Source organism: Dermacentor variabilis, chromosome 5, assembly GCF_050947875.1.
Source record: "Dermacentor variabilis isolate Ectoservices chromosome 5, ASM5094787v1, whole genome shotgun sequence".
NCBI lineage: Eukaryota > Metazoa > Arthropoda > Arachnida > Ixodida > Ixodidae > Dermacentor > Dermacentor variabilis.
The window spans coordinates 169,239,339-169,264,909 of NC_134572.1; the positions used below are offsets into that span (position 1 = coordinate 169,239,339).

General features: G+C 47.1%; 1 protein-coding gene across 1 annotated transcript in view; it reads left to right on the forward strand.

The window, feature by feature from the left end:
- LOC142583707 (cytoplasmic dynein 2 intermediate chain 1) overlaps nt 1-24,152 on the forward strand; it is a 114,870-nt gene extending 90,718 nt beyond the window's left edge. The window contains exons 19-27 of the mRNA XM_075694194.1: nt 822-865; nt 3,854-4,034; nt 9,017-9,128; nt 9,567-9,636; nt 18,588-18,646; nt 19,139-19,184; nt 19,993-20,167; nt 21,891-21,948; nt 24,018-24,152. Coding sequence (XP_075550309.1) covers nt 822-865; nt 3,854-4,034; nt 9,017-9,128; nt 9,567-9,636; nt 18,588-18,646; nt 19,139-19,184; nt 19,993-20,167; nt 21,891-21,948; nt 24,018-24,125 — 853 coding nt within the window. The 3' untranslated portion in view covers nt 24,126-24,152. The remainder of the gene's footprint in view (nt 1-821; nt 866-3,853; nt 4,035-9,016; nt 9,129-9,566; nt 9,637-18,587; nt 18,647-19,138; nt 19,185-19,992; nt 20,168-21,890; nt 21,949-24,017) is intronic.
- The last annotated feature ends 1,419 nt before the right edge of the window (nt 24,153-25,571 follow it).

Sequence of the window (25,571 nt, forward strand, 5' to 3'; positions counted from 1 at the left end):
CATTTCTGTTCTTAAAGCCCAAGGTTATTTTTCGAGACCCACTGATATGTGGGAGTGGGTAATTTGACTATTGAATTAATTGTTCGATTGGGGAAGCACCTTTATTGTGAAAAGATATGTTAATTTAGGCGTCAAGAAAACTGTCTATGTATATTGTAATTTGTGTATATAGCAATGGTGTCCATATGTACTATGTCTTCTACTGTGCAAAATCTTGTCACGCTTTCTTACGTTCAGTGACTTCGCCTTTATGTCCTCGTTGCTTTCCGTGTATCAGGGAGGCTCGGGTTCTCCTCAGACGACAAACGCACTTTTTCTCCCGAGCTAACATACCGTCATCCCTCAGATGAAAATAAAATTGAATTTGAATGTTACGAGACGTTTGTTCGAGTGTGTTCAATCTTTAATGGAGAATATCACTTTTAATAACTATATTTAAGGCGAGGTCGAGGTCCGTGCATGTCACTGGCTACTCTCCTTCTCTGACATGATGATGGTGCTCACAATATTCATAATAGAACCAACGATTCCAAAGACAAGCCCGGTGACATCAATTATAAAGTGTGTCGCATGCAGCAGGACGTGCTTTCCGTTTAGTCAATAAGTAGACTTGAACGAGAAAGCCGTGACCGGCCTCTTTTCATTGGCCATAGTTTCACAACCTCGCGTAAAACGAATAATGCATGTGGTATCCGCGAAAAAAAATTTTTTTTTTGATCGCTATGGGTCCCCACTATAGTTCTTTGTGCAGTTGCAGTAACGCTTGTATACAAATATGTGTCATGCCGGCTTTCTTTTTTCTTGTGCGCATGCGCATCCAGGTGCGGTAGTTCCGACATTGTCAAACAGCACCGGGCTACGCAAAGTAAGTTCCCTACGTTTACGCTTTTTTTATTAACTTCGAATATGTACCTCAGCGTTTGTGATCAGCACCTCTTACGCACACGTGTCTCTGCACACCTGTCAGCAGCAACGGCTCAGGCTAATCTAAGACTGAGAGACGCTTACTCCATTTCGAGACGGCGTGATTACGCACGCTCGTTTTCTCGCATGCAAAGCCGCCAGCGCTGTGGCGAATAAGCACGTCACGAGATCGTGTGGTCCACAGTGTACTCTGTGGGGAGGTTGTACGCCGTGTACGCGCTCGTGTCATCATCATCATCATCATCAGCCTGGTTACGCCCACTGCAGGGCAAATGCCTCTCCCATACTTCTCCAACAACCCCGGTCATGTACTAATTGTGGCCATGCCATGCCTGCAAACTACTTAATCTCATCGGCCCACCTAACTTGCTGCCGCCCCCTGCTACGTTTCCCTTCCCTTGGGATCCAGTCCGTAAGCCTTAATGACCATCGGTTATCTTCCCTCCTCATTACATGTCCTGCCCATGCCCATTTCTTTTTCTTGATTTCAACTAAGATGTCATTAACTCGTGTTTGTTCCCTCACCCAATCTGCTCTTTTCTTATCCCTTAATGTCACACCCATCATTCTTCTTTCCATAGTTCGTTGCGTCGTCCTCAATTTGAGTAGAACTCTTTTCGTAAGCCTCCAGGTTTCTGCCCCGTAGGTGAGTACTGGTAAGACACAGCTATTATATGCTTTTCTCTTGAGGGATAATGGCAACCTGCTGTTCATGATCTGAGAATGCCTGCCAAACGCACCCCAGCCCATTCTTATTCTTCTGATTATTTCCGTCTCATGATCCGGATCCGCCGTCACTACCTGCCTTAAGTAGATGTATTCCCTTACGACTTCCAGTGCCTCGCTGCCTATTGTAAATTGCTGTTCTCTTCCGAGACTGTTAAGCATTACTTTAATTTCCTGCAGATTAATTTTTAGACCCACTCTTCTGCTTTGCCTCTCCAGGTCAGTGAGCATGCATTGCAATTGGTCCCCTGAGTTACTAAGCAAGGCAATATCATCAGCGAATCGCAAGTTACTAAGGTATTCTCCATTAACTTTTATCCCCAATTCTTCCCAATCCAGGTCTCTGAATACCTCCTTTAAACACGCTGTGAATAGCATTGGAGATATCGTATCTCCCTGCCTGACGCCTTTCTTTATTGGGATTTTGTTGCTTGCTTTATGGAGGACTACAGTGGCTGTGGAGCCGCTATAGATATCTTTCAGTATTTTTACATACGGCTCGTCTACACCCTGATTCCGTAATGCCTCTATGACTGCTGAGGTTTCGACAGAATCAAACGCTTTCTCGTAATCAATGAATGCTATATATAAGGGTTGGTTATATTCCGCACATTTCTCTATCACCTGATTGGTAGTGTGAATATGATCTATTGTTGAGTAGCCTTTACGGAATCCTGCCTGGTCCTTTGCTTGACAGAAGTCTAAGGTGTTCCTGATTCTATTTGCGATTACCTTAGTAAATAGTTTGTAGGCAATGGACAGTAAGCTGATCGGTCTATAATTTTTCAAGTCTTTGGCTTCCCCTTTCTTATGGATTAGGATTATGTTAGCGTTCTTCCATGATTCCGGTACGCTCGAGGTCATGAGGCATTGCGTATACAGGGTGGCCAGTTTCTCTAGAACAATCTGTGCACCATCCTTCAACAAATCTGTTGTTACCGGATCCTTCCCAGCTGCCTTCCCCCTTTGCATATCTCCCAAGGCTTTCTTTAGTGCTTCCGGCGTTACCTTTGGGATTTCGAATTCCTCTGGACTAATTTCTCTTCCTAATTTTAGAGCGAAAGGTTCGTGGACAACCCCGCCACAGATTGCCCCCAAGGTATATAGGGTGCACGGGTCGCGTATGCGCTCAGCCTCTCGGGCGAGCGAAGGAGCCGGGCGTTCACATCCCTCCTCCCCGCCTACCGTGCCCTTGATCACGTGACCTCTAATATTGGAGCGTTTTAGTTGGCCGTCCTTACCGTCAGTTAGTTATATGTTTTGTGGAGCGGACCTTTCATAGTCACAGCGCGCTCTGGTCAAATTCAGAGTAACGAAACAAAATAAAAACATCAATTGATCACTTTTATAAAGTAAAACGAACACACACACACACACACACACACACACACACACACACACACATATATATATATATATATATATATATATATATATATATATATATATATATATATATATATATATATATATATATATATATATATAACTTATTTGTCGATGCAGTATCTAGCCGTGCGCTTGTAATGCTATGCCGGTCCATCTTATCTCGGAAAAATAAAGCGCCGTCTCGGGAAGCGCCACGTGATAGCCAGCGAGCTTGCTTTCCGCATCCAATCCAATCCTTTCTGACGCCAATGCTAGCCAACGCGCTGCATAGCGCGCACCACATCCTCCCACGCTGCGGGGTATTAAAATGGGTCAGCACTTGCAACTTGTTGTAGCAAACACAAATCTTGGTCTATGCGCGAATCGCTTTTGTGGCTTGCGCGGCGCAGACAAACATAAAGGCGTGGTTGAAGTGCATGTCACTGGAGGCAGCCATCTTGGACAAGAGCGAGGTGCGCGGGAAAGGGCGCGCGCATCGACCACCCTCGCTAGCTCAGGCAAGCGGGCCTCGCTCCGCTTGAGGCGGATTGCGCATGCGCGCTCCATTCGCTCGCTGAGCGGAGCGTGAGAACTCTACTGGGCGCGCATCAAGCTACCATCCGCTCACCCTTGCACCCAGCATACGGGGCGCGGACGGCGGTAGAATCTTATCACACTTGGACTTTATACGGAACATAACGGCCATGGCGATGACGACTGCGAAAAATTTGCTTGAAGCTTCCCTGCAATTGCTATCGCAATAATAAATCTGCGTCGCTGTTTTCCACCGAAACGTCGGGAAAAAAAAAGCAAGAAGGCGGCCCTTCGGACACAGGTACGTCCGAAGGCGGCTACAACGTCTGGAGCCTGGACGAAGAAGGCACGCTGGTCTCGTGGGCGGTGGCCGCCGTCAAGAGCGAGCCGGAGGGATCCCTCTCGGACCTCGGGCTCGCGCCTGGGGCCGCGCTGAGACTCGTGCGGGCCGCGGTGTTCCGGGTGCCGCACTTCCTGCCGCTGTGAGTATGCACTCCTGCGCCGTGACGGTGCGGCGATACGGCGTTCAACTCGCTAACGCGTGGACAATGTCGGTATCGTGGCGCCAACCAGTCTGTTGAAATTATTTTCCTTTTTCGCCCTTCATCAGCGGTCGAGGCGGCGCTCCGCTTACGTCATCGCCGGCCGCTCGTGAGATGACGAGAAAGGAACAGAATATGGCAGAAGGAATATTCGCATTACACCGGCTCTTTATTCAGCGTCCGCGAGTGGTGCGCTGCAGGTTCTGATGCTTGAAACAGAGCGCGCGATAGTGATTTGCCTCATTCTATCGGGGCGATCGGCTCCGAGACAGGGCGTTCGAATGTTTGACAGTTTAAGATGCCTCAATGTCCTCCTCGCCCGCTGCTCCGTACAGGTTGGAGACATTCTTTGACGAGGCTCTCGCCGCCAGAACCGCCATTGCCATGCCTAGGCCGCGTGTCCTGACGTGAAAAGCGGGCGTGAGAATGGCGGCGGTTGACTTCATTCACCCCGTACGGAGCGGCGGGCAAGGAGGACATTGAGGCACCCTAAGGCAGTTAGGATCGTTATCCACCGCGGTGAATCAGCTGCTATGCCTTTCTACCGCTCAGCGCGAGGTCGCGGGTCTCAGACCGCCCCCAATTGTTTACTGTAATAGCTTGTTCTGCTAACCAGTCGCTGTTTCCCGGTGGGTGTACGTGTCGTGATGTCAGGACGCGGAAGGTGGTCACGTGGGAGCAGAGCACTCGATCCGGCTCTCTCGGCTGTTTGCTGTGCTGCCGCTCATTGCGCGGACCAGTGTAGCAGCATAACAGACAACCGAGCGAGCCGGAGCGAGCTCTTAATTTTTCCTCGACCTAATTGGTCCATGCCTGTAAATTTTAGCTGCGCGATAACACGTGCACGGGAGCAAAGAAACATACGCCACGCTCTGCAAGTGCGCCTACATACCGTGCGTACTTTGTTTTTGTTTCTTTTTTACCTGAACTGACTTTGAAAAGCAATCGTATGCCTGTGCTACGTAGCGCAGTTCTCCTTCTCGAGCTGCATCGTGCACTACTTGCGCGAGAAATCCGAGTGGCCTGTTTAAGCAAAGTTCGCCAAATGTCCTCAAGACGAAGCTTTAGCTCGGGCACAACACCTAGGTGGCCTATTCAAATACATGTAAAACGCAAAAACGTTTTTCTGAAATAACCGGTGGACCGATTTTAATTAAACTTGTTGAATTTGAAAGAAAAAGTTAAATTCTAGTGACTGTTGAAAGCGGAATTTCGATTTAGGGCCTGAATTTTGTTAAAAATGTTTTAAAATATACGACCGTTTGAAAAATATAGAAGCACGAGGCTTACAAATTCATAGCTCTGCATCAAGAACAGATATCACGATTCTGTAAACGGCATCCATTAGATAATTCAAAGCGGGCAAATTCGATATGTCATTTTACATCTTACTTGAAATTGTTTCGTCGGTTACAAAGGTTCTGCGAAAGCTGTGTTTTCATATTACAATTTCTTTTATATTCGCGATCATGTGTAACATATCAATTTTGTCCGCTTTAGATGCACTATTAGATGCAATTCACTGAATTGTAGTATCATTTTTGGTTATTGAGTTACAGAGTTGTAAACTTGATAGCTTTGTTTCTGAAAATTTTCAATTTTTGCGAATTTTCAATAAAAGCTTGGCGACTTAACTCGAAAATTCGAATTAAACAGTCACTAGATTTTAAGTTTTTCTTTTAAATGCAACAAACCTCGTGAAGTTTGGTACAGTGGTAGCCGAGAAAAACGAATTCTCCTTTTTATTTAGATAGGAGCACCCGAGCTAAAGCTTCCTCTTAAACATCAGTTTAGACCACGTGTTGCAATTTACGAATTGTAACTGATGAGTTCGTAGGGCACATTCATTTAAAATTAATGCTAAGGCTGCAACCGTATTCAAAAGATCAGTTCTCAGAATAGAGAAATGAATGCGTTAGTGTTATCGTTCATACATTGCCTAAGTAGGCGCCATGTTAAAAATAAATGAGTGAGCCAACTGTGCAGAGCGGTTCTGTCAAAATTGATGTCAATTAAGAAATTAGTTCCAAGTAAAACCTGCCTTCCGAAATCATCGGCTTCAATTTTTCATTTAGACGTTATATAAAGAGGTAATTAATTGAATTTAGATTGTTAGTTTAGTGATGTGACGTTTCATTCAGTTATAGGTATGTCCCTTTTACTCCGGTAATCGAATTCGCGCAGTAAAATTGTGCCTTCTCTCTCGGGTGGTTTGTAAAATAATGTTGTCGATATCAAAAACAAGTGTTAAACCGTCTATATTAGTGCTTAAATTTCCCATCTAATTCTTTTTCTACCTGCTTCCCGTTGCTTTCTTGCACATTAATGTTATTGCATTGATTCGCACGAGGTGGCTATACGGTACTCGACCTCGGGTCCCGTTGCCCAATGCCGTAATGTATTCACAAAAGTATGCATCTACATCAACCAAATTGAATATGAAGGAACACGAACTGCAGAATACTTTCTCGGCAGTGCGCGCACGGTGTGCACCGCGTGGCCCCCTTTTTGTTGATTCGAAGGAAGTCACGCTGCGATCCGACTGCAGGACCGGCCGCAGTGAGGCAAATTACGCGATTTGACGTGCGCGCATTTTGAGCACGCACGATCTGCGCCTTTTAGGAGATAACACTCACCGCGCTCATTTGCGCTCGCCACGACTCGCGAGGCCGTCTGGATCTGTGCCGTCGGATAATTCGCAAATCCTGCGTATAGAGAGCACCCCCCCCCCCCCCCCGCCGTACGCACGCCCGCTTGCCGACCTTATCTGTGTGTAGCCACCTCGATTGCTGGCGGTGGTGGGTGCGAGGACGTTGCGTGCCTTAAAGGGAAGCTGAAACACTTTTCGAAAAAAAAAAAAAGTTCTCTGCGGCATTCTACCGTTTTGAGTCCCCTGAACACGAATATCTGGTTCAAAAAGGGCGGAAACAAAAGCAAGCGGCTGTTTTTTCAAGAAAACGCGCACCAGCGCCTCAGGGCATCGCAAGAACGCCGCTGTTGCCCGTGATTTGTCGGGGCCGCTGTGATGTCAATCGCGGCAGTCGCCGGTCGGCGCCGCCGCACGCCGCCGTTTCAGAGCGCAGCTCGCTGTTCTGTTCTGGCTTCATAGCTGAGTTGTAAGCATTATGGAACGTTCTCGCTGTCTCGGACAGCTTGTATTTTCGCCGTACATGTTCGAACCGACAGTCGATACGGAAAACGATGGCGGCAATGGCGGCAACGACGATGTTGAGTGTGCCAGCAGCGAGAGCTATTTGTGCACCTTCTCGCGCGTTGGAAATCTTAGCTGGTACGTATGTTTTTTTTTCATGTAGCTGCACGTTCCAATCACGGGAGAAAAAAATGCGCTAAAATAATAATAATATTTGGGGTTTTACGTGCCAAAACCACTTTCTGATTATGAGGCACGCCGTAGTGGAGGACTCTGGAAATTTTGACCACCTGGGGTTCTTTAACGTGCACCTAAATCTAAGCACACGGGTGTTTTCGCATTTCGCCCCCATCGAAGTGCGGCCGCCATGGCCGGGATTCGATCCCGCGACCTCGTGCTAAGCAGCCCAACACCATAGCCACTGAGGAACCACGGCGGCGGATTGATGCGCTAAAGTGTCACTGGGAACTTGCTGCTGGAAGAATGCCGAAGCACTAACTTCTCATTAGATTGTAAACACGGGTGCAATTCTGCGATGTCAAGCACCTTGCCGCTGCTTGACTAAAGTCGCGTGGTTTTTTGAGTGTTGATACACGATCGCGAACATAAGTGCCGCGTTTCAAACCGCGCACATGCAGTGCTGCGAGGTACAGTCACGGAAGTTGCTTATCATACACATCCAGAGATGGCCAGAGGTATTATATGTGCAATATTCATACTATGGTTCGACGACTTTGCGATTGTGGCTCGATCAAGAATCGGTATGCGTGCTCCATGCTAGTGTTGACATAAAGATATTAGGCAGTTTTAGCACCGCCGTGTGGTAAACACGATAACTGCAACCGTACGTCGAATGTCACTAGGCAAGCCTATACTCCATTTCATACCTCAGGTGCAACGCTGAGGAAGCTACGCACGAAGTCCGGTCACTGAAATTTATTACTGCGGGCGTTTCCGTCTATGCTTCGCAGCGTGCCAGCGGCGTTTGCTCGCGCGAGCATGCACGTGAACCTGCCGCGACGGGCAGCTTCACGAAAGAACATTTTACGAAAATCGCAAAAGAAAACAAACGTGGGCGGCGGCGGCGGCAGATCTCTCGTAGCGTCGTTGAGTAAAGCGCAGGACGGAAAGAGGCATGCCAGTACATGCCAGCACGCCGGTCAAGCAACTCGGTCGCCGCGAATGACGTCACTCTCGCCGGTTCTCTCCTCTGGCAACCAACTCACCCGGCGCTCCGGGAAGCGATGGGGGTGTATCCGCGGCGGCGATTTAGAAAGCGATTTCCGCCCCTTATATTAACAAAACGAAGAAAAAAATTCGGAACCGTAAATTATTAGGCCTTTTCTTCCCAATCCCAGCAATTCATGGAAATTGAAAACCGTTTCAGCTTCCCTTTAAAACCCCTTAAACTTTGTAAAGTAGTGCCACGCTTTGAAGAATGTCGCCTCCTCCTCGCGCACTTGGGCCGAGGCCGACGCCGCGTCGCTATTGGCCTAATAGCATCACGTGGGCCCTTGCGCCGCGTATAAGCGCCATTTTTGCTCAAGAAGCGTCTACGAAGTGGCGAGGAGCGCATGTGGGGCACCGTTGCTTCGCTCGAGCAGTGTAGGCGGCGCCACGGCCGAGGAGGGTGCTTGAAAGAGAGGAGAAACGAGGAGGAGTCAAGGCGGAGGAGGAGAGTGTCGCTACTTTACGAAGTTTAAGGGGTTTTAGCGTGCCTGTCTGCCTCCCCTTTCCATCTTGCCAGAACTCTATCTCTCTCTCTCTGCAGCAAATGTCGGCGCGCTTGTGCACGCAGGTCGTACGAGGAAGCACGCGAAGGGCTGAGGACCTTCGGCGTCGCCAGGCTCGGCGACACGCGCCTTCTGGTCACCACGGACATTGTGAGTCCGACTCTACCACGTAATCTCGCCGCGTAAAAAGGCTTTCGCCGAAGGGCAACACGCCGGACGCACGAGGAGATGCGCGCAGGCGTAGCGAGACAAAAAGAAGGGAGGCAGGATGGTTGCAGTAATAGCAGCCCGTCTGAACGGGCGCATACATGGGCGCCATCTAGGCCCGTGCGTATACATGGCGACGAGTATATAACTCGATTAAAACGAACCCGATTAAAAAGCGAATTATTTGCCCTATAACGAACACAACAACTCTATTGACCGATATTCGTATGCAATATAGCAGCCTCGTAACCAGTGGCGTTGCCAGGAATTGGTGTCCGGGAGGGAGGGGCACGTGTTTTTTTAAAAAGAATATCGCATTACGTTTATATACTCATTTATATTGTTTCTGCTTTATTTCACTTTTTTTTTAAATTTGCGCAGGGAGTGGTCGTTCACTTGGATCTTTACAAGGCGAGAACATCACCTAAGGTGTTCAGTCCAAAGAAAAAGCGTACGTATAATAAGCAGGGTGGTCAGTGTTCCGACTTGCAAAGTATAGTACAATTGGGATTCAGTGAGGCAGTAGAATTCCACGGAAAAAATATGCACGCGCAGATCCCCCGCACCGTGGGGATCGATGTTGTGAGAAACATTTTGCAGAGAGCTGGCACCAGCTGCCTGCAAAAATGCTCCGCATACCCTTGATAAAGCATAGAATCAATTCCGATATCGCCTGGGATATGCACTCTTTCTCTCTCCACCATAGTTAGTTCTGGAAACTCTAACTAGATGTACAACATGCCTGTTGTAACTCTAAGTATGCGACAGCATACTTAGAGTTAGCGATGCTGAGTGCTGGCATAGTTTGTCTTCTCTTAGTTTTACTCTGTGACCAAACAATATATACCACAATAGGTAGCAAAATGGTCCAATACTATTTATTGCGTTTTACTTCTAAGAAAGCCCTATTTTCTCATTCATAACGCTGTTTCACGTCAAGTCACGTTCAAGAGAAGCCCAACCATTTCTATCCCGGCATCTTCACGGTCTCGCAGCGACGTTAAATGAACTTCAAGACAGTGAGGTGAAATTATCGTTTTAGAAGTATTTTTCAAAAGACAGAACACTTTAGTACTCTATTATCGTTTTGAGAGCCGAGCATATCTGAGGTAAAGAATTGCTTTTCTTGTTGATTCTTATTATCTCCTGGCAGGCACGTACCCAGGATTTTTTTCATGTGGGGGTGCCCTAAGCACCCCCTTCCCCCTTTCCTCAAGCAATTAATATCTAGTGAGGAGCAGTGGGAGGCTGCCTTGCGCAGCTCCAGGCCCGATCTTCAGGAGGCCATCCTGGAGTGGGCTGAGAGGATAAAGGAGGCCTACTTCAAGTAGTTCCTCCCCCCACCCTCTATTCCATTGCCCCCTTCCCTTTAAAGAGGGATAAATAAAGTTTTTCATCATCATCATCGGGGGGCGCGGGGGGGGGCAACCCTAGGTAACTTTTCTAGGAAAATGAGGGGGGGCACCTTTACTGGTACAAATGGAAATGATGACAACCGTTTTCCATAAAGACGCGTAAACCCGCAAGAAAGAAATGAAATAAGGTCTATCTCACACATACCACAATTTGTTTGTCATTTGCATGACAAACAAGGAACCACATCAAATGGACTCGCGCAGAAAAGAAGCGCAGGAAGAACACTGCCAAGAACAAGTAAACAAGCGAGTCTCAAATAAAGATTTCTAGTAGCGCTTTTTGAATTAGGTCGGGAAGCAATATAGAGAAATATATATTTCCGGCACAATGACACTTCTCTTGAATTCCTCGTTTACTGCTTCACCAAGTGGCAAACCCGACTCGTATTGTTATTTGGGGAAGTTGCGTAACGATGCGTGGCCGCCGATCCCGTACAACCGCGTAGAGCGCAGGACACTGCGCTTCTAGGCGTACAGCGTCCACCGCGGAAGATTAGAAAAACACCCACATAAGCACAGCAGAGAAGTGACTACGTCAGGCGGCTCGACTGATAATCGTAGAAGCGTCATTCAAAACACGCTGAATCATTCTCCACTTCCGGCGGCGTTTTCTCTACTTCCTTTTTAAATAAAGTGATGCTGATGCATAAATATTTTCACAAACAACGGTTACATTTGTTAATTTTGCTTTTCCTTCCTGTTTGGCTGTTGCCTCGACTCTCTCCCTTCGTAGATTGCGTAATTTCTGAACTCCTTGCGACTCGTGTTTCCAGTTGTCAATTTGCGCGAAAAGTACTGTATAATTAACGAAAAACCAGACGAGGTAACAGGTGACATTAATATTGCTTTTGGGTTTAACGTTTATTGTAGGGTTTGACAACGGACGCGGTTTGGCATGATCTTATTTTCCACCTTTCTAACCCATATGGTAGGTATACGGTTCCGAGGATCTGCCAGCGTCGTGGCGAGCCGTCACTCGAAGAAGTAATGAGGCAAAAGGGAAAGTTAAACGCAGCTGGCGTTTTCTCCTGCTGCAACTCGTTCCAAGAGCATACAGAGCTTACTACGAACTGAATCCCTTTCCTGGTCCCTGAATGAGTCTAAACAAAGAACGTCGAACTAACGAAGAAAAAGCGAGGCGCGTGACCGTTGCAATGGATGGTGCCAGCTGAACGCATCTCGAGTTAATCACGCGGGCACCGATCGATGAGAATACTGGCCTTCACACCCCAAGAGATGCCGTTAACTACCGCCATCCAAAAGGAGTCAAAGAGGCAGCAAAACGTTGACCGCCGAATAGCTGTCAAGTCTCAAGCTTGATTTGGCGGCGCTTTAAGAATTTGTGGGAGGAGTTGGGGCGTGGACGGGTGGGGGGGAGGAGGTAGGCCACTTATATGGGGGGGGGGGGGTCTCGGGCCCCCTCTTGGATACGTGCCTGTATTCTGGCATTGCCTGAACGGGAAAACACAATTTATTTATTTTCCTTTTCTAGGGGTAATTCTATAAGCGACAGCATTAGAAGGGCGGATAGAGAGAAATATACGTACTTTTATTTTCTGAAGCGGTAATCCTATTGTCAGGACCCGGTTAACCCTAGGTGGGAGGATTCCTTATTCCAAGAACCCTCTGGCTTGGGCTGCCTCGTTGGCCCGGGCGACGAGACTGCGTTGGTCGTCCAGGTCACAAGAGGGATGTTTGGCCTCCCATGTTTCAGCGACGATATGGATGTGCTTTGACACGCTGTGCTGTTCTTCAGCCTCCATGGGGCGTCCTTGTTCGGAGCCGTCTTGTGGAGCTTGTGAGGTGGGGTCTGTGGATGTGTCGTGCCGTGGGCAATCCTGGAATGTGTGTCGCAGGCTGTCCGGGGCGTCGCAGCGGGTGCATGCTCACTAGTAATGCGTAGATAGAGTCTGTGCATGATTATTCCGTGTACGTAGGTGTTTGTCAGTATAGGCGGCACAGTATGACTCCTTCCTCTTTGCTGAGGTTCTTTTGTGATGAAGGGTGCGTTCTTCTGCTAAGTCGGTGGTGTTGCGGTAGCTCCGAGCAGTTTAGGGCTATGTCATCAACGTTGGCGACCGGCCGGGGAGGCAGGAAAGCCCGGCTGGTATGCTCGCGGGCAGCGGCGTGTTTCCGCCTGGTTTGCCGTCGTGCCTCGATGGTCTTGAATCCAAGTGGTGTTGGTGTTGGGGAGCGTGTGCGCGTGTGAGGTGATTATCTCGGGTGCGGTTTCTGACATGCGTCCTTTTTCGATAGTTGCGAGCTGTTGCATGGGAGTCGGTGAGGATTGCTGCGACTTCATGGCAAGTTGTTATCGCCAGAGCGATTGCCGTTTCCTCTGCCGCCTCGGCGACTCTTGCGCCGGATGGTGACAGCTGCGAGTTCTTCGCCTTGGGGATCCGTGACGCTTAGGGCAAAGGCGTTTCGTTTAATGTACCTGGCAGCATCGGTGTACCTCGTATGAGGGTCTCGCGCTTAGAAGGACATCAAATGTTATACGCCTAATGCATATCTCACGTAATCACAGCCGTTGCAGTCAGCAACAGGCCCTCGTGACTCAGTCATAAAACATCACGCCGCGATATTATAAGCGGGAGACTATATATACAGCTTTGGAAACGAAGCAGGATCTCAGGAACGAGATTGCTCATTTGGGATAGATGGTTGAACATCGACATATTGAATAAACAGCGCAGAAAGATCGAACTAAGGGAAGACGCTTAAGTTGCTTGCTTCTGTTGTCTCTTTTACTTTGTTGTTGTTATCTTTGTTCGTTTCTGCTCTTTTCTCCTGTGTATATTTCAGGTCCTTCGAAAAAATCCACTACGTAATATTGTTACGGAGGAGATGGATATATTTACAAAATGATCGAGGGGGCGCAGAGACAATATTGCATGCAGTCGGGCCTTGTTGTTGTTGTCGTTGTAGCCTGTGGCACGTGTGGCTCCTACCCACAATGGGGGATTGGCCAAGAAATGGGTGGATTATTCCAAAATAATATAGAGCATAAATTAGCCTATTTCTACACCGCGCCCCTTTTTTCGATCTCCTTTTGTTCTGCCCCGGCGCGCAGCGTAACAATATCATCAGCCGTGTTGTCACCTAACCTAAGTCGTACCGGTCTGCCCTGTTTGTTCAATATGTCGACGATCTCGGGGCTCATTCGCGAAAATTGGCGTCGTGGGCGCCATTGTAGTTAAACGTAAATTTCACATTTAGCTCACAATTTTATAACCACTTGGTGTTGCATACGCAAAGCTCTTGCTGAAAAAGACGTCCAATACTTTAACTGAAAGGTGGTTTATCCCAAATATTAGTTGCACCACTCTTTATCCTGTTTCACAATCTTCAAGCTTGCTCCGCGGAGTGGGTGCGAGAGGGTGTATCCAGGCCTACACCAGAAGTGATCCAAACTAAGCGTGGACCAGACGGCAACGCCGCTCTATTTCGCAGGGAATAGTGCTCCGGAACATTCCGCACACAATGTTCTACCAACCTGTGGAATCACATTTCAAAAACATTCGAGCAGGGCAGGTATAGGCCGGCAGCGTCAGGAGGGGCCGCCTCCACGTAGCGAACGCGGTGCGGCAGCCAGGTCTCGCGCCAGGGGGCGCCACTCAAAGAACTAAGCATTCGCAAATTGTTGCGAGGGATGAAGACGTCTTTGAAGGAGACGACGCGCCTCGGTGCATCAGAGACGTTATTAGGGATAACTGCGGCAAGAAAGAGAGTCCACACTACAGCAGATACGCCAGATACAGCGCCAGAAAAGCGCGAGAGATCAAAATTTAGCGCAGAAAGCATTTACTGAAAGAAAAGCAGAAAATAAAATGCCCCTAATAACACGTACGCAATATCCGATGAAATCCCAACACAGCTAATTAAACAACTAGGTCCAAAGAGCAAGGAACTGCTAACTGATGCCATGGAGCAAGTTATTAAAATGAATAAAATTCCGTTTGGGTGGCGTTAAAACAGGATGAACCTTATCCAAAAGGGAAAAGGTGATAAGGATAAGACGAGTTCATGCAAGCCAGTTATAGTGACGTCTGTAATATGCAGGGAGTTATTTTAGCTGCACCAAATTTAAAAAAATGGTCGTGGCACATAGCACAGTTCTAACGCTTGATTGAAACTACTGGATGAGGCGGCCATTACTTCTACAAAAGAAAATCAAAATATTTTATTGAATTATTATCATAATTGCACTAGTTACCTTAGTAATGAATTACCTCACGCACATATTTCAAACTACTAATGGTAGCTCGTGAGCATGCAAGACATATCGACTTAGAACTAATTCTGAGGACGGCACCGGTTTCGAGATATGCGTCGTCAAACTTGCGGTAAAAATGCACTGTTCCACTTATTTTCAAAGAAAACGCCGTTTTATGCATTGGAGTACAAAAGTAACTGGAATTCCAATCCATTTCTGGCGGACATTTAGAAAATTCATATCTGGAAACTGGAGTAGTTCGTGAGAATTCGTTCTAAGTCGATATACCTTGCCTACTCGCTAGGTACAATTCGTAGCTTCAAATATGTGTCGTAAATAATTAACTAGAAAGTTATTTAGCGTAGTTATGTTATTTAAGTTATCATCTTGATTTCTCCTAGAAGCAATGGCCGCCTCATCGAGTAATTTAGATCAAGAGTTAGAATTGCGACATATGCCACATGCAATTATTACAAATTTGGTGCAGCTAAAAAAAAACGCTGTGTGTGAAATATCACGGCAAGCCATAAAATCAAAGCTGTCGAAGTGGGTGGAGAAAAGCGATATACTGTGCGGGGGGGGGGGGGGGGGGGGGAGAGTGGTGGAAGGAAACTACAGAATGTGTTCAAACCAGGCAAGCGCTTGAGAAGAGGATGGTATATTTGTACTAACGCGGTGCATAGAGAGTTGAATAGCTTAGAATACATCTTTATTAGTAGTATTTGTAGATATGAAAGGAGCTTACGACAACCTAGACAGGGAATTGCTACGGAATATTTTCAAGCACATGGGCATGGACGACGATTTCGTGGAGCTGTTGAGTGAGCTCGATATAGAGGGACAACCGAGTATAGAAATAGTATGGGAAGGCCGCAGAAGCAATGAAGAAGCGATGGAATTTCACCAAAGACTAAGGCAGGGACATCCTCTCTCCGTTGTTGTTCACCCTCTATGTTGAGGGCATAGAAAGACGACTGTAAAGCAGTGAATTGGGTTTTGATCTGTCTTACATCCGTAATTGGCAAAAGGTGCAACAGAAGGTCGAGGGGCTGATGTATGCGGACGACATTGTGCTACTAGCGGACAATGCGAAGGATTTACAGAGACTGGCGAAGATAAGTGACAGTGAAGCGGCAAATCGAGGCCTTAAGTTTAGCACAGAGAAATGAGGAATTGTCATCTTTAATGAGGAGACAAGTGACGACGTGGTATCAATTCAACGACAAGTTATAATCAAGCAATATGAATAACTCGCCGTACACATAGACGAAGACCTTACTCGAAGGTAAAGATTCGAGGATATATCTGCCCGGTTTGGGACGACTGACTTAAAAGCGAAGAAAACTCTAACCGATATTTATTTTAAAAACACGACTTTTCGGAACTCGATCGTCTCCTTCTTCAGGGGTGAGATTGTGTGAGGCATAGCAATGCTTTTTTTTTTAGCGCTTTCGCAGGCTCGCGGACCATAGACCTTCAAAGTAAACGGCAGTAAGTGTTCCTCACAAACGACTGATGTTAGCCGACGTCATCTGGGTGTGCCAGGATTCCAAAAGGAACCGCCGCCGGAGGTTGTTTTCTTCCTCCAAGGCGACAGACCTACTGCAGGCGTCCACCAAGATAATTTATAACTGAAAGGGAAGCGTAACGCAGCTGTAATGAAACATAGAGCACTTTGAGGCTACAATAAACATGAGGTGGTGTGAGGAATCCAGAACAGTGTAAACGGTCCCAGCTCTAATGTTCGGAAATTCCATTCTGTGCTGTGACTCAGCAATCTTGTCGAGGGCAGCGGCCCGACTGGCTTTGTGGGCGCAAGGTAAAACCACAAACGAGTTAGTGCAAGTTGGCAGGGGCTGGGCTTCTTTTGCAGTCACATGAGCGCAGAGCAAGGTTAGTTTTGAAGAGAGACTAAGGAACATGGCATCGAAATAAATGGGTGGCTAAAGTGCACGAGTATCTGAACCTCAAAAGTGTGGATACGGAATGGAGAAAGAGGTAGGTCAAGAAAGTTGGCAACCAAGTACAGGCTAATTGAAGGTGTAATTAGACAAGCAGGGGTAATAAAAAATAATGTACGTTTGCGCATATCTGACGAAGCAAAGTGGTCGAAACATCACGCTGCGCTCATTTGGTTTTGTGGGAGCTAGAACAGCATTTTTTTCTTTTGTTTGCTTTCACACGACTCTCGCTTATACAATGTTAAGAGGAAGCTTTAGCTCCGGTGCTCGATCCTGTGTAAATACATGTAACAGTAGAATTCATTTTTCTCGGCAAGCCAAATTTGACGAGGTTTCTTGCACTTAAAAGAAAAGCTTAAAACCTATAGTGACTGTTGGTTTCGAATTTTTGATTTAGATCGTCAATTTTTAATAAAAATTGGCAAAAATCGAAAGTTTTCAGAATACGTCACTATCAAGTTCACAACTCTCTAACTAAGCAAGCAAAAATGATATCACAATTCTGGGAATTGCATCTGGTAGTACATCTAAAGCGGACAAAATTGATATTTTACACATGGATCTAAAAAAAATTCAGTAATATAGAAATGTAGCTTTTGCAGAACCCTTGCAAGCAACGCAACAAATTGACGTAAAATATAAATTGACATATCGAATTTGCCCGCTTTGCATGATCTAATGGATGCCGTTTACAGGACCGCGATATCTGTTCTTGATGCAGAGTTATTCACGTGCTTCGTGCATCTATCTTTTTTCGAACTTGAGAATTCTTTAAAATTCTCTTAACGAAATTCAGGCCCTAAATAGAAATTTTACTTGCAACAGTCACTAAAACTTATCCTTTTCTTTCAAATGCAACAAACTTCATTAAAATCGGTTCAGGGGTTATCTTAGAAAAGCGTTTTTGCGTTTTACATGTATTTGAACAGGCCGCATCGGAGTTGGGCCCGAGCTAAAGCTTCCTCCTAATTCGTGTAGTTTACGAAGGTAACCTAGAGTCTTATTTTCGCTATGTTTAGAAAACGCCTGGTGCCGCTTGTTAGTAGGGGCGAACAAGAAAACTGTTAATACATGGTTTGGACGTGTTCATCTTACCACTTGTGATGCTTAGAAAAGACGGGGAATGCGGGAGATGGAAATTCAAGATGATGAGCAAAACGTTTCGACAAGTGGACTTGTCTTCTTCAAGGCCTTGAAGAAGACGAGTGCACTTGTCGAAACGTTGGTCCAGCATTCACCTTGTTCACGTTTTGCTCATCACTTGTGATGCTTGGAGCATGGGAGTCGGTGAGATTAGTGAACTTCTGTTTGAATATATTTAGACCCATAGCAATGGGTAGTCTAAATACGTGGAACTTTCATTGCTGCAAGTAAGAACAAGAAGTTTCACAGGAAGGCCAAATCGGGACAAATAGAAAACCTATCAATTATATTTAGTAGACAATCACTAAAGTTAGATTTAGCAAGTATTTTAGCAGTGAAGAAGACAGCGAAAAAATATATACCTGCGAGTAAGATTGACAGCACAGAGGGTACACAAAGGAGTTACATGAACGTGTTATTGGCGTTGACAAATGTTCACATACTGGTGTCACATTCTTTGTGACATCACGAGTTTGCGAGCGTGTATACATAGATATAAGTTGAAAGCTTAGTCGGTTCTAAAACTAATAATAGCGCCATTACCTTTGGATTTTGTCGATAACCGCATTCGCTTGCATCACGAATGTTGACCCACACAGGAGTGGTGTTATATGTCCCGTGTTTGGCCGTTCAACGCTGTAATCACTCTTACTGCTTCCATTTTCAGCTTGGGCTGCTCAGGAGTGCTGTATCTCATTGTCTCCTCATCACCCATCATTTTTTCTCGTAAGCCAACACTTTTTATCTCTTGCAATTTTTCAAACACTTATTCTTCTTCAAGTTTTCTGCTTTTGTCCTTAGAACAGCACATCCAGACGATTCCTTGCGCTCTCCTAGCCCCCATGTGGTACCATCATTACCATTACCATTACCATTCACCATTATTAAAGCGTGTTGTTTGCAGCCTTACCTACTTTGTGTTGCGTCGTAACACCTGAAATATATATGTGGCCGTCGCTGTAGCACAACTGATAGGCCATCGCACGCGTAATACTAACGTTGTAAGCTTGGTCCCCACCGGAGACATGTTATCGTTTCGTTCGCTTTCATTTGCCCGTTTCTTCATTATTTTTCACGTTCGAATTTCAACCACAGCTTATTACCCCTATACTTTCCTTAGCATCATTGCCTGCTGGCAATGATGTTGGAAATGCTGCAAGATGTGTTCTGGAAAGTCGGCTACTGCGCTTATTGAAGATGCGACACGTTCTACCGCAGGTGGCGAGCAGAAATGGCGCTCTCAGACTGCATTTTCTCGAGTACGGTGAGTTCGCAATCTAAAGGAAATGCTTTAGTAAACTTATGTCATTATCGCGGAGCAACGTAACGTGTAAACCCAGGACGGTGAACGCATGACTTGCGAATGCGTCGCATTTTCGTTACTGGCGGAAGGGTTACAACCTCGTTATGACCAAATGACTTTATTACAACTTTTTGGCTGCTCCAATTGCAATTAATGCGTTTTAGAACGAATTATTCAATTGAAGTGGCACCGGAAATCTCTTAAATTAATCTATAGCTCTGAGTGCGAAGCGGGAAATCGGAACAGGGCCGCTGTTATGCAGCACATATGTTCAGTGACTCATTTACCTTTCTTTTTCTTGTCAATTTTAATTAGCAGAGTGCTGCAGATCGAGGTCACTCGTGACGCCAGCTCCTATGGCTGCGTCACGTGACCATAACCAATGCACGAAAGAGCTGCTCGCGGCAACGAGCGGAAGTTCTCACCTGTCACGTAGCCATTGTGCTATAGCGTTCGATGTCGTTTCACCGTTTTACAAGCTCCTACATTGTTGACGTGCATTTCCCACATTATAGCTCATTTAGGGCATATCGGCTTTTAACGAAATGTCGTTTATAACGAAATTCTTGTTCTGTCGAGATAGTTGCTTTGTAACGTAGAATTACTGTGCTTCGCTCACGCGCAAGCTGAAGTCCATCCATCCATCGATCCACGTTTGATGGTGTATATTTAAATCTACGCCAGTACGTCCTCCCTGCTCTGCTGTCGATCTAGCTATTGAGACCTTTTATTTTCTTCTTAATTTTTTACTGTTACCCTTTGACGGCAGAGCAAGCCGTGTGGGAGTGGAACCCGCTGGAGAGGATGGAGCTTGGAGCGCTTATTTGGAGCCCGTGTGCTCCAACGCAGTTCTACGTCACCACGGCGGCCGGAGAGGTGACCACCTGGGACCTGTCGATGAAGCGCGACGGCCCCACAGGGGTCGCCAGGTTTCCGTCTTCCAGGTGCGTTCATTCTGCCGAAACACCAGTTGCGAAACCTCAAGTTGACAGGTGCATCTCAAGAGTCGTAGCGCAGTGTGAGGACGTAGCTAGGACAAGACGAACCACGGGAGTTTATGGGCCGACTAGCAGTTAACAACCACACTCCCGTCCCGCGTAGTCGTTCCACTTATTGTGTCGTGAAACTGCTCTGTTCTTGAAACGGGCGTCGACCGGCTTGCGACCAGCTTGCCCTTTGCAGCTTTGCCGCAAAGGACGTGGATCGAAGCGATCCAGTAGCTACGTCTTCGGTCGTACATTTCGCGCTTATAATAATACGAAAACGATGTGGCGAATGTGCGAGTCCTTCGATGCTCGAGCTTTGCGACATAGCGATACGTCGACATCGGTCCGAAGCTTCCGTCCAATTTGTTACCCATTCAGTTCCGTTAATTCAACTCTCTGTCTCCTAAACACTCTTTATAGAACTGAACGGCGTCAGCGCTGTCGACTTGGCGCGAGTCAATTTCTTGAGGGTAGTGTTAACCGTTATCTGCTCCTACGGTTTATCCCTAGAAGATACGACATCGAAGCTATGCGTTGCGCAGAAATCTGATAAAAATGTGTTCCTTGTACATCGCTTTGCCTGTGAGCTTGTTTCATCGGATCAGCGCTGTTATCGTGTTATCGCTCGGTGTGAGACGCGCCTGTGTCCGAAATTTCTTGAACATATTCGTCGGATAAATTAAATTGTGGGGTTTATTGTCTCGAAACTTCTCAATGGGTTCTAAGGAGCGTGGTTTTCTGGAGCGTTCCGGATTAACTTTGACCGCCCGGGGTTCTTTAAGTTGCACCAATAGCCCACTGCATGACAGTTTTTTTTTATTGCGATAGCAATTATATGGATACTCTAGGCGCAATTCTGCCGTCGGCATCGCCGTCGCCGTGAGGTTCTGTATAAAGTACAAGGGCGATAAAACCGTCGCCTTACGCCGTTTCTGTATGTGCGAATGAAAGCGCGTGAGGGTGAGCCGGCGAACGCGGTTCAATCTCGCGTGCGCGAGCGAGGAACGCGGCCGGGATGTGTGCCCTCTCCTGTGGCGCGCGCGGCAGAAGGGGTGAGGCGAGGGAGGAGGGGCGTTCTTCTCCGGCGGCTGCTAGGGCACCCTCTAGAGAACGTCTAGGTGATGGTGGCTAGGTTGCCTCGATGTCCTCCTCGCTCGTCGCTCCGTACAAAGTGTAGACAACCGCGGCGTCTGCTACGGCGTTGGCCACGCGAATCGCGGATGCTGTAGTAGACGCCCTTTTTCTCTTCTTTATTATTACTATTATTTTATTTATTTTTTGCTTTCTACCCCTTCGGAATGCGGCCGCCGCGGCCTGTTGTCGAACCGGCGACCCCGAGCTCACTAACTCAACACTTGTTCTGGATGTAAGTTTGTAACATAAAAAGTTAAACTTACAACTCACTTTTTTTTAGAGTGTTTGTTTCTTCACTGTCTCTACACGACGTGACATTTGTGTGAATGTCTCCATTTTCAATGCTACGAGCTGTTATCATTGTGAACAGTTGTTGGCCGTGCACTTCCCCTCTGCTGCTCAGCTCTACAACGGTCGTGGAATGGGAATAAGGGGCTCGCCGACCGTTCGCCCCTCAAAGCCGAAAAAGAAAACAAACAAGCAACGCTGGGTGGGCTGGGCGGACTGCACCGCTCGTTGATGTAAGCCAATTCGTTTTCTTTTTCAGGGTGTTGGCGATGGATGCGGACAGCGCATTGACGTCCAGGACGTTGGAGCGTTGCTTGGTGAGACTACAGGTTATCATTACGTGTTTCTCGCGCTGTACTTAACGACGCCTATTGCGTGTTAGACTCGGGCCCCGCGCTATTTGCACTGGTATTTAGGCGAGTGCGTGTAATCAAAGTTGGCACTTTATTTCTCCAGCAAAAGTCCGGATGGTCTTCGGGCTAACAGCTGCTTGAGGCAGCTTGACTGTGTCCGGGAAAATTATCACGTTGGCAGCAGACAACAGTCGTTTAAACTACAACACTCGAGAACTTCACAGATCAGCACGAAAATGACTGGCCGCACATACAGTTGAACATTGTGCTAAAAATTAATAATATAATGTTCACAGAATATTCACCGTAGCAACCGTAACTAAATAAGCAGGTTGAACATGCAATGAGCAATTTGAACTTTAGTTATAATTGTTACCGTGAATCCTTCTGCCACACGGCAAGAATTCACAAAAGAAAGGAAGACAGAAAGGAAGAATCGAAAATACTTTTGTGACACTGACATCGATAACTTTTATTGGCCTATAAATTATTTCACTTCCTATCGGGGTCTATTGTGCAGGTACACGGCTGGCGTCTACTGAGCCGTTGCTGAATATGAAATCAGGAAAAAAGTGATTTTCTTTACTGTTTTGCGTACACCAATAGGTACGCAAAAAAGAAACACAGCGTTACGTTCGCTTTTATGCTAGAACCACGGAATGCCAACTCGACTACGAGGGCACACCGTGGTTTCACGACAAAGACGAATGCAACGACGTTGCTGGCACTGCGATTCGTGCACTTCTCCGGAAAAAGTAGAAGGCCTGTTGTCATGATCCGCAATCGTCAGAGCGCGGTGCCAGAAGGCAGCCGCAACGGCTTGAAAACATCAAAAGTCCCTGCAAAAACAACCGCGAAATTCCGACAAAGAAAACATTTCGAGGCGCGTCAGAAGGCTGTGCTCACGAACTGATCGAAGGCATCCAACGTCGACACGCCCGTGAATGATATAGTAATGGCTAGCCACTGTTATTGCCAAGCTGAGACGATCGATGGCGGTCATCGCAGCGTTTCAAAGTCGTGGGATTGTCGTCAGATTCACCGTTTGCTTGGATGATCATTGGGGCCCTTGTATACCGTTTCTCTGCTTTCTTCTTTTTTCTTTTTGTACGGCAGCGTTCTTAACAAGGGAGCTTATAACATTCGCTTTGTGTGCACATAAGCAACACATGAAGTGCCATAATCCGAGAAAGCGACCCGCGGTAGTGCAATCACAAATGAGCGCCCGAACGTTTAGATTAATGATTTTAACTATTTCCTCTCGTTCTATCCACTGCGAAATATCTACCAGCTGGTGAAGGCGTCTCAACAATCGCTGCTCGCGTGCCCTACCCGTGACACGCACGCCTCGTCAGCGTGTGGTCTACCAACACATTCGTATATTCGTATATGAATCGTATACTTCAGCCATTGTCGAGACACCGTGCGTCATCGCGCCTTCGTTTCTGCCGCCGTCGTGCCCTAATTCTCTCCACTACCCTTTCAGCCCTCTTTCCGCTGAGCGACACGCGAGAGACCGTGTTTCCACCTACGCTTCCATCGACCTCAATCACTATTCGACTACTCGATCGATCAATTTATTGTCGCGGGCAAGGCTGGTCATTGTTCTCGGCCACGACTTCGTCAAAGTTGGTCACCAAAGCAGGCTTCACCGCGGTAAGACACAGTGCGCGGAGAAGCCGGCTTCTCGCAAACGTTTGGACGGCGACGGTAGGCATCGTTAAAGTTGATTGATTCATTTGGCCGTCAAACTGAGAATAGAAAAAAAAAAATGCTTGCAATTCCGATACCGGTGCTCCACTTGCAGTGTTCGGTAGCGGGGCAGTATGTGACTAATGGGTCCTAGCGACTCCTGTGAAAGAGAGACAGAGAGAGAGAGCTAGAGATGAGAAGGAGAAACAAACCTTCTATTTCGAAGGACTCAAACGATGTGGCGCGTTTTTTTAATGTGTTATAGTGTGTGCGCGTTATTTAGTTTAATTGTGCCTTTTCTTAAACTAGATTTCAACCTTCATTTCAATGTGTCTTTGCAGGCATTGGCCATGGACGACGGCGTAGCGCAGGTGCATCTCATGGGGCCCGCAGACGACAGCCACCGGCTAAGCCGCGACCAGATACGAGAGAAGCTACTCGGCCTGTAGAAATTAATAAACGTGCACGTATATTTGTATCTCCGACGCGCATTGGGTTATACGTTGAGACTGTCGGATGTGGTCGACGGTTCGACAAAAGTTAGCTTGATGAGGCCTCGTGATTAGATTAAAATGAAGTAGACATAAATCACGCACCGCTTTCCCGTGCCCCCGCCCTAACGTACCTTAAATTACGCAAAAAAAGAAAGCTTATTAGGCAAGTTGGTACGATTTCATGTGCAGTGGAAGCGAAAAAAAAGAAAGATTAGCCCAAGGTACCGGCGATCGGAGCGGCGGAATTGCGATAAGCCGCGCTACAGCTGACGACATACTGATAGTAGACGCCCTATAGCTGATAGCAAGAACACGGGGCCGTTCACATCGCCCGCACCAGAGGGCAGTTCGGTGCACAAGCAGTCGCTATACTTTTTTTGAAGAACGACGACTGTCCGGCATACGAGATGAAAAGATCGTGGCGTATGGAGGTTCATAATTGCTGTACAGAACTGTCGTCTGATTCCCCCGGAACTACAAAGGCGGAAAGAGCCCAGCCCCTCGTCTACTAGCGTCCGTGTATACATGGCCACTGGCCTTTTCAATGTTTCGATATGGCTTGTGGGAGCCATGCACATATACAAGGACACCACCCTCGCCTGCGCAACACCGCGACCTATCGCAATTTCGCCGCCCCCGGAGACTTGTGCTAACTTTTTTTCCCATTGCTACCGTGCACGCAAAAGTCACGACCAAAGTGTAGAGCGCAGAGGTAAGCGACAGATAGAGTTGATTCTTCAAACGTGCGCAATGCACCTACCATTCAAACATCCTGATTTTACTTTCTTTTCTTGATGGGAAACACCTTTCAGTTCAGTCAGATGGGGTCGCTTGTCTAAACCACATGCACAAACAAAGCACATTTACACTATTATCGCCTACATCTTTGCAACCGTACTACCCACGCGCCTTACTTGGGCGTCGTGTAGAGGGGGGCAATCCATTACTCAGTCACGTGCTTGTCACGTGCACAGATGGCTCCGTGGCCGAGTCACGCAAGTGCGCAATCGGAACTAAATCGGGCTCTCGCTCGGCTCCCAAACAAACGTAGCAACTCGGCGGTACGTTTGTTTGAGAGAGCTCACTTGGTCGTATAATTCGTCAAACTCGTACCTGTGCTCATCACCAGGGCCAGAATAGCGTAAAAATATTCGAATCAGTTTTTTTATTACAAATAACGCACTGCGATAGGTAAAAAATGGCTTGGACCCAGCCCAACGTGTGCGGGCGCCAGATTAAAATAGTTTTACGTTATCCCGGCCGGAGTCTTACAAGTAGGTAATTTTTCTTGCACAAGTTTCACGTTTGCTCGACTACAGTGCCCCTGCGTTCGAAGCGTATAGGTCCAGAAATCCCGTGGAGAGACTTGGCCCAGCAAGACAGAAGGATACCCAATCATCA